The 13,123-nt window shown below is 34.9% G+C and overlaps 3 protein-coding genes across 10 annotated transcripts; 2 read left to right on the forward strand and 1 right to left on the reverse strand.

Annotated features, from left to right (window-relative positions):
• Positions 1-59: 59 nt before the first annotated feature.
• LOC124493043 (uncharacterized) lies at positions 60-2,539 on the forward strand. Its single transcript, XM_047056090.2, has one exon. The coding sequence runs from the start codon at positions 73-75 to the stop codon at positions 2,326-2,328; it is 2,256 nt and encodes a 751-aa protein (XP_046912046.2). The 5' UTR covers positions 60-72; the 3' UTR covers positions 2,329-2,539.
• Positions 61-5,268, forward strand: LOC124493045 (uncharacterized). 3 transcript variants are annotated; one of them, XM_075730561.1, is made up of 9 exons: positions 61-2,357; positions 2,477-2,632; positions 2,704-2,835; positions 2,921-2,983; positions 3,038-3,657; positions 3,728-4,152; positions 4,255-4,541; positions 4,596-4,996; positions 5,061-5,268. In XM_075730561.1, exons 3-9 carry the CDS (start codon positions 2,709-2,711, stop codon positions 5,157-5,159), a joined length of 2,022 nt encoding a protein of 673 aa, XP_075586676.1. In that variant the 5' UTR covers positions 61-2,357; positions 2,477-2,632; positions 2,704-2,708; the 3' UTR covers positions 5,160-5,268. The 3 variants fall into 3 exon arrangements, with proteins under 3 accessions (XP_075586676.1, XP_075586669.1, XP_046912048.2); XM_075730554.1 differs by having other exon boundaries at positions 2,102-2,632; XM_047056092.2 differs by having other exon boundaries at positions 2,168-2,632; positions 4,216-4,541.
• Galphao (G protein alpha o subunit) lies at positions 5,175-12,943 on the reverse strand. 6 transcript variants are annotated; one of them, XM_075730568.1, is made up of 10 exons: positions 12,918-12,943; positions 12,512-12,835; positions 12,313-12,448; positions 11,755-12,220; positions 9,163-9,613; positions 9,056-9,098; positions 8,654-8,956; positions 8,315-8,573; positions 8,100-8,253; positions 5,175-7,209 (listed from the first exon to the last, which is right to left on the reverse strand). In XM_075730568.1, exons 5-10 carry the CDS (start codon positions 9,278-9,280, stop codon positions 7,022-7,024), a joined length of 1,065 nt encoding a protein of 354 aa, XP_075586683.1. In that variant the 5' UTR covers positions 9,281-9,613; positions 11,755-12,220; positions 12,313-12,448; positions 12,512-12,835; positions 12,918-12,943; the 3' UTR covers positions 5,175-7,021. The 6 variants fall into 6 exon arrangements, with proteins under 6 accessions (XP_075586683.1, XP_075586689.1, XP_075586680.1 ...); XM_075730574.1 differs by having other exon boundaries at positions 9,163-9,588; positions 11,954-12,448; XM_075730565.1 differs by having other exon boundaries at positions 11,755-12,448.
• Between the last annotated feature and the right edge of the window lie 180 nt (positions 12,944-13,123).

The raw sequence follows: 13,123 nt of genomic DNA on the forward strand, positions 1-13,123 counted from the left end.
CAAGTTAAACAAATAGTGTTAAAATAGTGTGCCGAAACTTTTTAACTGGAAAGAATTTGAATTTTTTTTTTAATGATGGATGATTCCGAATTATTATTAAATCAAAAAGTATCCACCGCCTTGAACACAATCATTGCAAGTGAATTGAAAGATAATCACGATGATACTTTGATTGAAAAATTCTGCTCGCTTTTGAATGAATTTGATGAGAAATTTCTCGAAAATCTGGTCACCACCAATGAAAACTTGCTCTCATTGATCGACAGTCATTTGGAATGGAAAAGTTTCATCTGCGATGATGATTTCGAATTGAAAATCGATAATGTGGTCATTGTATTGCGAATATGCAAGCCATTGTTGAATCGCGAACTCATATTCCAGATTTATTTGAAACAATCTAACCAAAATCTCATTGAATTAGTGTTGAAAATAATTGCAACAAATTACAAAGATAAATTGAGCCAACACCACATGTTGAACATTGCGCTCTTTTCATTATTCAACAGTATTTGTCATCATCAAACTGGCAAACAATTTCTAATCACTCATTTTCTTACACCAGAAAATGGTTCATTTTTCATCGAAAATCTGTTCGATTATGACTGTCAAACCCGTTTCATTCAAAAAGAAATTCATTTACTTTTGGCCAACATTATCGGTTTATCATTGGAGTTTGATCAGACCAGATTGCAAGAAATTGTCGCATATAAATTTGCCAATCTGAAATTCAATTTACCAAAAATTGTCTGCAATATAATTGATTTGTTACCGGATCGGAATGAATTTTTTCATCGATTTCAGATATTCTTGTCATTTGAAGTTTTTTTAGTCAACTGTGATCGATTCGATGACGATCTCCTGAAACAATCAATCAAATTAATCGAATTGATTTCATCCCTGAAAAATTATGCAAATAAAACAGAATATCTAATCGCTTTATTGAAGGAAAAATTGCTAAAACAACAAGACTGTTTTGCTTATTCGACATTTTTAATTTCCTTGTCAAATTCCCATTCAAAATGTGTGGATATAGAAATGTATCGTGGAAAATCCCATTCTTTTATTGGCCATTATCTAATGCATTTGCTCGGTCATCATGATTCGAATGGACTGGCCAACCTATCGGACGAAGAACGAGTCTTGCTTGAGAATATTCCAATGATCCGATTGCAGACCATCTGCCTTCAACAGTTGAACAAATTGCAACCATCAACTGAATGTCATCAATTAGTCCCATTGCTTGAGAACGTTATTAACGTTAATAACAATAACATAGCAAACAACAAGAAACATCTCAATTTGTTATTATCATTTTTTGAGAGATTGATCATTCAAAATTACGATGCTGACCGCAGAATCCAAGACATTTATCTGCAAATCTATTGCAATTATCCCGTGGTTCGAAAATCGATTCTACAATCAATCGTTGATATTTTTCGCAAACGAAAAAAATTTGATTTTCCAAAATTTCTTCCCATTTGGCTCAATCATCTGATTAATGTCGATAAAGATGACGATGACGAAATTGTCGACATTATCATTGAACTGATCTTTCACATAATCTTGGAAGATGAGCAAACTCAAGAGCTCAATGAATTTCTATCCGGCGAACATGCCTATCTGCTTAGAACGATCGATTTGGAAGCAAATTGTCGTGCCAACATTCTATCAACCCTTTTCATGGCTCATTACTGCTTTGATTCATCGAATCATTCATCAAATCATTCATCAATCGTTCTGAATACGAATTTCCTTGGTGATACATTTTTCGAACAATCATTTCTCCAATTTGATCAATTGGATTTGGAATTTCGACAGCAATTTTTCGCAAACATGAAACAAATTCTTTCGAAATTCAGCATTGATTTGCCGCAGCAAAAACTTGTGTTACGTTTAGTTTGTCAAATTTTTTCAGATGAAAACGATACTGAATTGCTGTTGGTGTTGTTGAATCTGATCGAATTGATCATATGCAAACAAGAGCTGCGTGATTCGCCGCAATTCTCTCAATTGATAATCGATACAAATCTCTTTGCATCGTTATTCGGTTTATTTGGTGAGAATTCATTCATTTCTTGTCAAGTTGAAATGGAAATCATGCAATTTCTTGGCAGATATCGAAACGATTTGGTTATAATTATGGATAAATATCCCGATTCTAAACACGATGGCATCTATCCACTGTTAACATCATCATCACGATTCGAAGAACAAATGAACAAGATCCACGTAAATCAATCTTTGAATAGTCCACAGTTATCACTGTTGGACGACATTATTCATACATCGAAATTGTTATCGGATCAAATTGTGATGGATTGTTATTGAACAACACACCGTGTGACATTTAAACAAGTGTACGGAATTTTCTTTTAATTAACATTTCAAATTCCTTACATGAATTCACCAATGAAAAATCTTCATTCATTCGCTTTACTTTTTTATTCTAAATTCTAAATTGGATTCCTGCCACAAGTGTTGTTATATTTTTAGCCAAATAATCCTATTCACCGTGAATAAAATGAGAAATTCTTATCAACAAGACATGTTTTTTTTCTTCTAAAAACTTGGCCGCAAAAACAATAGCGAAATATATAACCTGATGATGATGATGATCTTTGTATCTACAATTGTAATACTTTAGTATATCCTAAATTTATTACAATAACCACGGCTCATTATTGTTTTTTATTGTTTAAAAAGAAACGATGAATTTTTACCACCATCATGAACCCTCGGCTCCACCGCGTAGGAAACGTTCGTTGAGTACTTCGAGATTTGATTCACAAGAATCACCATACAATCATCAATCATCATATCACCATCAACAACAAGGTATGGTTTTGTCAATTGTTTTTTGTTTTTCGCTTTCTTCTGTTTTGTTTTGTTTTGTTGAATCAATCAATTTTACATTCTATAGGATATGGTAGTCCTACCTTTTCCCATCGCAATAGAACCAATTATTCGGAAGAACATATTCCTGGTATGATTTGAATGGTTACATTTCACGTTTCGTCTAACACATCTTTATTGATAGCTTTATATATACAAAATCCAAACAATAATCTACAACCATTGATTCGTACGGGTTTCAACAATTTGAACTTTTCACAGCCAAATCCACAAACAAATCCATTGATTACAGCTCACAATTATTCACCTAATCAAGGGCATCAGCAGCAATATTTACAAAACTATCCTGCAGAACAGCAATTTTATCTGCCAAATAACCAAGGTTATCATGATGGCGGACTGCTAGATTATCAAAATCACCCTGACGTTTTTGGTGATGATTTCCAACAACAACAAAAACAACAACAACAAGGAATTCGGCAACCGACAACATTGATCAATAATCAACCATCCCTATTGTTTGCAGCGATGGCTGGTCCATTAACTCGATTCAGCCCTAATCCATGTGGAGCAAGTGGAATGAATTTTTCACCATCATCGTCATCGGCTATCGGCTTGAATCGAATGAATGTCCGTCCTCATTATGATCATCTCAAATTGATCAATGTTCATTATAATCCATACCAGTCTAAATTCAATCCAACATTGATGGCCAAGCCATCGTTGGATGGATATCAATCGTCGCAAATTTCTTCGCCAATTACCGCTGCGATTGCAACAAGACGTGATCCCAAATATAGTAGTGTAAGTTTTTTTGTTTGTTTTTTTTTTGGTGACAAATTGTCATGAATTTATTTTCAATTCATTTTTGCAGAGAGAAAAATTAAATTTTGACTTTAACGATTCATCCATACATCAAGTGAGATTCGCACAGGACAGAACACCACCGGCAAGGCCGCCGCCACCAAAACTTCATTCAAGATTTAGCATGGAGAATCTATCATCGTCATCTCCGACATCGGGTGGCTTGACTGGTTTGAATTATAATGATTATGCTGTCATCGACAAGAATAGAGTTCGAGATAGGCGTTCGCTATCACCAACACGAGTTGTTCCGCCTGGTGGTGGTATACAACGTCCGTACACAAGTCGTCCAACATCTCCATTGCCGTTGACAGATATGAATAGTCCAAATTTTACTCGGCCCCAACTTTCTCGATCTTCATCGGTAAATCTTCGACCGGGCTCATCACGGACACCATCGCGAGAACCATCGCCAATTCGGACATTTATCAATTTGTATGTAATATAGCAGTTCCTAGTAAATATAAAGAAAATGATTATCCATTCTTACATTTACAGTTCAAAATACAATACGAAAACATTGTCTTTCGATGATAGCTCAAAGAATCTACTTTCTCCCAAATCTCCCAAAGCAATGGGTCAATGCAACACCGTATTGGTGGATAATAAAAGACAAATGAATGAATTGCAAGTACCAGATACTTTTACAGCCAAACCAATGTCTGAATTGAATAGCTCCAATGCTGCTGCTGGTGGTGGTGGTGATCAACATTTTTCGCAAGCATTCACCGATCATTGTGATCAATATAAATCGGTTACGAGCAAAATTCTTGGAAATAGAAAAAATAAAATTGGCGACCAATCGCCTTGTGTTGATATAGAAGGTATCGGAATTTTTGCATTGTTTCAAACAATCATTTGATTGGCATTTTTTCCAGAATTCGACATGAACGACAAGCAAAATTGTTTCGAACCAATTGCCACTAATAATCGAAATGAGCTAAACCCAATCAGACTGGATTCAATGATGACGACTGACATACCATTGAATGAAAATGTACAAACATCAGAGATTGAAACATTTGCAGCGAAACTTGGCGAAAAATTATTGGTCGAATCGAAAATACAAGAACTACGAAGAAATTCATCCGCCAATAATCTTGCTGTTCACCAACGAAAAGCATCGTTACCAGCCGAATACATTGCTTCCAATGCCGCTGAACAATTGAAATTGACAAACGATTGGTGCCGTGAAAATGTTGCCCATCTAGCTCATGAGGCGCGCGAACGAAAATTACGGCCCGAAAATCAATTGAAACAGAAAATGAAAAGAATTGGCGTAAGTGATCTCAGTGTGAATGTTGTGGCTCATTGTTGATTTTGTTTTCATTTGTTCCTCATAGATATGGTTCACGAAACAATTTGTCTTTCTATTAATTTGTGCATTGAATGTGGCGTTGGCATACGTTTTCTACAATCTAATCACTGCTCTGCCTAATTGAGTGATAAATTGGTCGTTTGTTTCAATTTTATTTTATTTTATTATTTAATTTTCAAATAATTATCCATTCTTCATTCAAAATTTATAAATTGCGTTCATGGTATACGATATAATGACAAGTGGGTGAACAAGTGATGACCATCGAACAAAAAAATACCATTCATCGATGATCATCGTCGTTATTTTTTGTATGTGTCAATTTAGTGTAATTGGTGGTTTTTGGTCGTTGCTTATTGTTGTTGTTGTTGTTGTTGTTGTGGTGGTGGTGGTGGTGGATGATGAAGATGATTATGATGGTGAAAATTTGAAAAAATGAATTAAATTACATAAATAATAGATTAGATTAGATTAGATACAGAAACAGGTTAAGCTGTTGTTGTTGTTGTTGTTTTTTATCATACTCGATGATGATGATTCGGGTTGTTGGTGTTGGTTGTGGTCGATTCAATTTTGTAGTACACAACACATGGACATGAAACCAAACAAGTGAAATGGCAGACAACAAAAAAACAAAGAAATTATTAATATGAAAAATAATGCTTCACATGATGAGGTGGTGAGGGTGGCAGAAGAAAATGGTAAAGAACCGAATAAAAAGGGTAATTGGAGGGAAATTGGATGTTGGATGTTCACCTCTATAGCAATAGAATGGATTACGGATTCCTTGATTCTCAAAATTGTTGTGTTCGTGTCCTTGTTTGTATAAAGCATGCAGAATGAATGAATGAGAGCGATGAATAAAATATAATGGGATGAACATTAATGAACAACAACAACAACAACAACAACGAAAAACGGAACAAAATGGAAAACGCAAATTCATTTGATGGATGAATTGAATGTGAAGACCAGAGAGAAAAAGGAAAAAGGACCTATATTTTTTTGTCACAATAACAACTCAGCATCCGGTTTTCGGTGTGTGATTTTTGTGTGTGTGTGTGCGGGAGGAAGGGGCAAATGTATAAATGAACGTGTGTGTGTTTTGCGTTCGGGTAAAATTGTTTCCATTCATAATCAATCGGGTGGAGAAAAACGACTCAACTGAAACTTCAGCTGAGTATCGTTTGTTAATTACTAGAATGTTTTGTTTGTTTGTTTCATTAGTGTTCATTCAATTGGGTTGTTGTTGTTGTTTTCACTAATGTCGAGTGAAAAAATTTGATTTTCAAGAATAAAATAATGATAATAATAAGCAGAACAAGACAGAAATGTATGCCATATTGTGTGTGTGTGTGTGTGTGTGTGTGTCAATATACAGTTTATTTTGTTGTTTTAAAATATTTATAGAGATTATTTTATATAAATCAAAATCATTGCATATCATGAACATGGTGGATATGATGATGTGGACCTAAAAAATCTTTGGGTGTTTTGTTTTTTCATAATTCCATAGACCCAAAATGTTGTTGTTTTCGATTCAAAACGATGCAAAAAATGAAGATTGACAGAGTATGTTTGTCGAATTTTTGATTTTGGATGTTTTCCCGACGATCATGATAATGATGTGTGTGTGTGTGTGTGTATGACGTATCAATCGCATTGCGACATAGATCAATCAACTTCATGGTAGTGAAGGTGTGTGTGTCAATTGTATTTGGAGAACGTTGCACAGAATAACAACAATAATAACAATCAATGATCAATCAATCAACCGTGGATATGATGATCATCATTATCATTACAATTATTATTCAGAAACACAGAAAAATAGGCAGAGAGAACGAAAAAGAAAAGATAGAAAAATTAATATTGGTGGGAGTGTATCCTATGTATCTTAGTGTGTACCGATCAATGGACAATGTTGGTCACTGATCATTGTGATTGATTGATAAACATTTGTTGTGTGTGTGTGTGTGTCTGTGACTAGTACAATCCACATCCACGTAGATTATTGGCAATGATAACATCGGTAACAGCATCGAATACAAACTGTATATTGGTGGTATCAGTTGCACAGGTCATATGGCAATAGATTTCTTTTGTTGTCGATTTGTTCTTGGCTTCGAATTGCGCTTGAATATAAGCTGCCGCTTCGCCATATTCCTGAGCGCCTGTTTTTAAAATAAAAATCACGTCAATTAATTAATAATTGTCCAATTGAATTCCATCGGATGATTCATGCAAAACATTGGTTTTTTCTATTTCGCAACCTTGAATTGAATGATTGAACCAATCAGGAAGGAAGGCAGAGAGCAAGTTTTACTACTGGCCATCCATCCGTCCGTTTCAGGATGGGAGAGAAAGCAAAAATAAGCTAAACAAAAACCTAGACAGACTAGAAGTACTATAAATAGACATTCAAACCAATTGAATCATAATCATAACAAATAACAACAATATTCGTTATATAAGCCACACACTCTAGTCTATTGAGTCTATGTGTTTTCTATCATTTCGTTGATCATGATGATGTGTAGTTGGAAAAAAAGGTTCAACCAAACAACAATATAGAATGGTGTGCGCATTTACGTCATTTGATTAGTGGTGCTTTAGATGGAAAAAACCCAATTCCACAAAAAAAGAGAATCTATCTGGCTATTCTTGTTCTTGTTCGAGTCTGTATGGTAGTAGTGACCTACTAAAAAAACACGCATTTCTTATCATTTTGCTTGCTTGTCCCTGGTTTATCGTGTGTTCGGGGAGTTTTTTGATTTAAATTTCAAAAAATAAAATTCAATCAAGAAATCTCTCTCTCTCTCTCTCGCTCTCTTGAATTCGAACCGAACAAGACAACAACAACAACAACAACAAAAAAGACAATAAAGATGTCATTTGGAATGGAAACTAAGGATTATGTGAACAGATAAACAGGGACAACAACACAACATAACATAACATAACATAACACATGAACGCGCATCATCAATAATCGAATCAAATATAAACTACATAGATATATGATGAATATTATGTGCTGATTTGGAATCACACTATTACATACCTGTATATTCAGGAAAACATATTGTTAATGGGGATTTTTTAATTTTCTCTTCAAACAAATCTTTTTTGTTTAAAAACAATATTATCGATGTATCGGTGAACCATTTGTTGTTACATATAGAATCGAACAATTTCAACGATTCTTGCATCCGATTCTGTAATGATTGGGGAAAAAAACATTTAATCGGAATCGAATGTCGAATAGATCACACATACCGTTGTTTCATCTTCATGTAATACTTGGTCATATTCGGACATGGCCACACAGAATATGATGGCCGTTACATCTTCGAAACAATGGATCCATTTCTTTCTTTCGGAACGTTGACCACCGACATCGAATAATTTAAAGTTTAAATTTTTAAATGAAAAATGAACCTCAACAATGCCGGTGGTTTTCACTCGTGTTCTCAGTATATCTTGTTGTGTTGGCATATAATCTTTTTTGCCTAGACGGTCAAGATCGTCTAGAAAACTATTTGAAAATGAAACACAAACACAAACATATCATATATCGTATATATCATGTTACTCAGTTACTCAATGTGCACGTACTATTTGGCAGAATCGTTGAGTTGATATTCGTTTGATCGGCCAAAACATTCTTGAACGCCCGGATCTAACCACAGCCTTTTCATTGCGGCTAATAGTTCGTCGGAAAATGGTTCGGTATCTTCCATCCGCGACACAACATCGAATACCATTTTAGCATCGGATTCACGGTCCGGTCCACCAAATGATATACCAAGATTAGGCATTGCACGTAAAATTGCAACCGTCGATTGGATAGTATTCGAATAGACGACTGGCTTGTATTGTTTTACATCTTCGGTGGTGAAACCAGAATCATGAATGATTCTAGCCAATGAATGGTGTGCATGAAACAAAAACGAAACGAAAAAACAAAAAAACGTGTTATGAAAAATGTTTCACCATCACCATCACCATCATACTCACTTCATTTGCTTGACAATGGTCGATTTCCCACTTTCGCCAGCACCTGTAAAATGAAAAAGAAAAATAAATGTTAGCGACCAAAGTAAAGTCAAAGGTTAGTCACTTACCAAGTAACAAAAGTTTGATATCTTTGGCCGCTTGTATACCATCTTCTTTGAGATTCTTTTCGATTTGTTTTGAGCGTGCAAGAGCTGCCCGCTCTTCAGCGGACATAGCACAACCCATCGCGCCACAGATATGTGTTATAGTCGTAATGGTCGTAGTGTTTGTCGAACGTCGAATCGATATAAATCAACCAATCAACATAAATGTTCCAAGAGAATCGATATCGATGTCGTTGAAGATTGAATATTGAATATTGAATATTAATCTTGAAGAATTAATCACTGTAGTGTCGATCGATAAAAATAAACTAATGAATCAATGTGTGTGTATTTCGAATCGGGTGGATTTGTACGAAGTCACTTGTGATGATAATGATGATCAATCGATGAACATAATGAGGATGAATGAATGAATGAATGAATGAATCACTTGTATCGAAACAAACAACAGAACCTAAACAGACAACGACATACACCGACGCACACACACCCACCGGGACAGAGGAAAAACGAAAAAAAAGTTAGAAAACAATCGATTCAAAACGTGTTCATCATCTTTTCATTCAATCAAAAAAAAAAAAAAAAAAATTTCATTGATAAAAATATTCTCATTATCGTTTGCTTGTTGTTTAGTTCGTTATTTAATTTAGTGAATATAACATACACACATAGAGACAAATAAAATATATACAAACAGAAAAAGAGTTTGAATTTGATGATTAGTTAGTTAGTTAGTTAGTTAGTCAGTTAGCTATAGCTGAATGGGCGTCGGTCGATTTAGATTCTGTTATTCTTGAGGTCTTTTTTCTGGCCATACATCTTCATCATCATCGACGACATCATGTTATTATGTTATTATAAATAATAATCAAAAAGTAAAAATTAAAAATTTGTGGCTACAGAAAAAACAAAAAAAAAATTCAATCAATGAGATGAATGAATAAAAAAAATTTCAAGAAAGGGAAAAAAATTATTGTTGTGCCCATAGAATCGAGTGGATGATGTTGTTGGTGGTGGTGGTTGTTGTCTTCGTGGCGGTGGCAATGATGATGATCATCATCATCATCATTCTCATCAACCTGATATAACTATAGTATTGATGTGCAACATCAACAACATCCTCATCATCATAAACACCAGAAGGAAAGCAGACACACGCCACAGCCGACTTTAGGGTTCTAGGATTCTTTTTTTCTTCTTCTGACCAAATGTCGAACAAACAAATAAGCAAAAAAGCAAGACAGTGGGGGTATAGTGAAAGTGACTGAATAATGATCGAGAAAACAAATAGGAACAACGATTCGAGCGATGCCGATAGTAGTGGTTATTCGTAGCCTAACAACACTAGAATCCAGAATCATCGAAACAGGTCATATATACAATTTGAAAAAAATGCTGGCAGTATGGTTTGATCCAACCGAAAGGAGGCGGTGGTCGCTTTTTAGACTCGAAACAATGTCTTTTTCTTGTTCGTTCGTTAAACATAATTGTCGGAAAACATTTGGAACAAACTTGGCCATATTCTATAGCTAGCAGTTTCGATTTCTAACACACGCCAAAGGATCCATAGTTCAAGGAACTATATAGGCTGATGATGAGGTCCCTAGTCAACTTATACGACATACATACAGCCATACACATGCATGCATGTTTGATTAATTCTTTGGTCGATCGATTTCATATATAAATATTCGAGCAATGGGAGTTTGCGCCGATTTTTTTTGAATTGAGATGATTACAAGTGATGAGGATATAATGATGTTGATGATGTCCATGAGAAAGACCAGAAGCTCACCATTTTTTTACCACTACCGTACCAAACCATTTGTTGTAATAGATGATGCGGAGATGCCGAATAAAACAAATAAATAAACCCAATCCACCATCACATTCATCATCATACGGAAAAAAAAGAAGCAACTAAATGCTAGCAGAACCTTTAATTTTTCTTTTCAATTTATGGGCAGTTATATTGCAGTGTTTGGCCAAACATGGATTGATTCGTCAATTTGGTTTCATTCGTGTTTATATAGCACCAAACCGCTATGTGTGTGTGTGTGTGTGTGTTGGATCATTTAGAATAAAGGTCCAACTACCACACACACACACACACATGCGAAACAGAATACGAATATGAACCCAAATGAATGAATAACAAAATCAAAAATCATCTTTCAACCATAAAATGAAAGGAACGTCATCAAGACAAGCCAGTAAGCATAAAACAAGAACATTTGGAACCCGGACGCCCACCACCGACTGAAACTTCCTCACATGCTCCATGTTTTCTGTTTTCTACTTCTTCTTCGTCAATCCAATCAAACAGAATGAAACAGCCATCATATATTCACTACTGTGGCATATTCGGGCCACATACATACATGCAAGGTGCGGTCACATATATCCATTTCATTCGTTTATCCATAACACACACATACAACCTTGAGGTAGTTGGCAAATGTCATCGAGGTGCTTTTTCTACTCTACCCTTCTCTCATCATTGATGTAATCCTATAGTTTCTATTATTGCTGTCTGGAAGCATGTCGTTTTCATAATGTTCTCACACATTTTTGAAACAAAAAATTCGTACTTACCGACAAATAATGATGTTGTGTCGAACAGAGAAATGAATGAATGAATGAATGAATGAATGAATGAATGAATGAATGAATGAATGAAAATTTTATTTTTCGAAATAAACACGGCAAACACGTGTTTTTGGTGGATTATGGATTATTGAGAATAAGAGGAAAATATAATTAGATATATTATATCATTATATTATATTATTACATTGATTGAATCAATGAAACAAGAACATCACATGCTTTTTTGTTTTGTTTTGATCTGAGCTATTTCGATTCGAATGTGGCTAAACAAAAACAAAAACAAAAACTGAAAAATTAGGTATGCACACCAAACTAGAACAAGTCCGTTAGTCAATTTGATCGAAAAAAGTTCTTCAACAACAAACAACACTCATTTGAATATTTGTGGCATATTCACACACTAAAACAAGTAGACGATCAATTCGTGGGACGAAGATTTGTTTCGAAAATTCTTTTTTATTCTGGCTCATACATTCGTCGTTTCAAACACTCACACACACACGCACACACATACACACATCACATTTAACACCAGATAAACACTCTTTTTTCCGTGTGTGTTTGTTAGTCGATTTGTTGTTGTTATTGTTGTTCGATACATCAATAATGGATCCTTGTTCGTTGTTGTGCAATTTGAATGAAAGAATTCGTTGTGTCACTTGTTGTCAAAATGAGAATTCTGTGGAAGAACAAAAAACCTCGGCTTAATGAATGAATGAATGAATAGCAAAATATAACTTACGATCATCTACCCATATCGCGAACGAATCCGAAATCAGACGAAAAGGCAACAACTACTGTTAACATGTAATCAAATTCATCGAATGCAATCAATCAGCATGATGATTTGTTGATTTTCATTCAGGCAAAGAATTTTTTCAATTTCCTCGGATCCCGTAGTATAGGCAAGCCAAATCAGGCTATTTTCACTGTTCCATGCAGAATATTTGACCTGATGATGATGATGATGATGATGATGAAGTTGCTGTTGTTGTTGTTGTTGTTGTTGGAACAAACGAATGGACCAATGTCGTCGTCATCGTCATTGTCGTACTCGACACTACCACTAGGAAAAATTGAATGAAAAAACAACAAAAACGACAAACAATCTCAACACAACAGATTATCATTGTTATTTGAATACATACATTGAATATATGGTGTTTGCGTGTATGTCAATTATTCGACTGTTCCAACAACACAGACACACATTCAACTCAAGTGGGCGATTACGTATAACGTACACGGAAACTAAGAGAATCTGGTGCTGCGCTAGTTCGTGAATATATTGCCATATTCTATTTTTGTATAGATAGGTTCTACTTGCTATAGCCGCTGCTTTGGTTTTGTTTTT

Source organism: Dermatophagoides farinae, chromosome 1, assembly GCF_024713945.1.
Source record: "Dermatophagoides farinae isolate YC_2012a chromosome 1, ASM2471394v1, whole genome shotgun sequence".
In the NCBI taxonomy this organism is placed as follows: Eukaryota; Metazoa; Arthropoda; class Arachnida; order Sarcoptiformes; family Pyroglyphidae; genus Dermatophagoides; species Dermatophagoides farinae.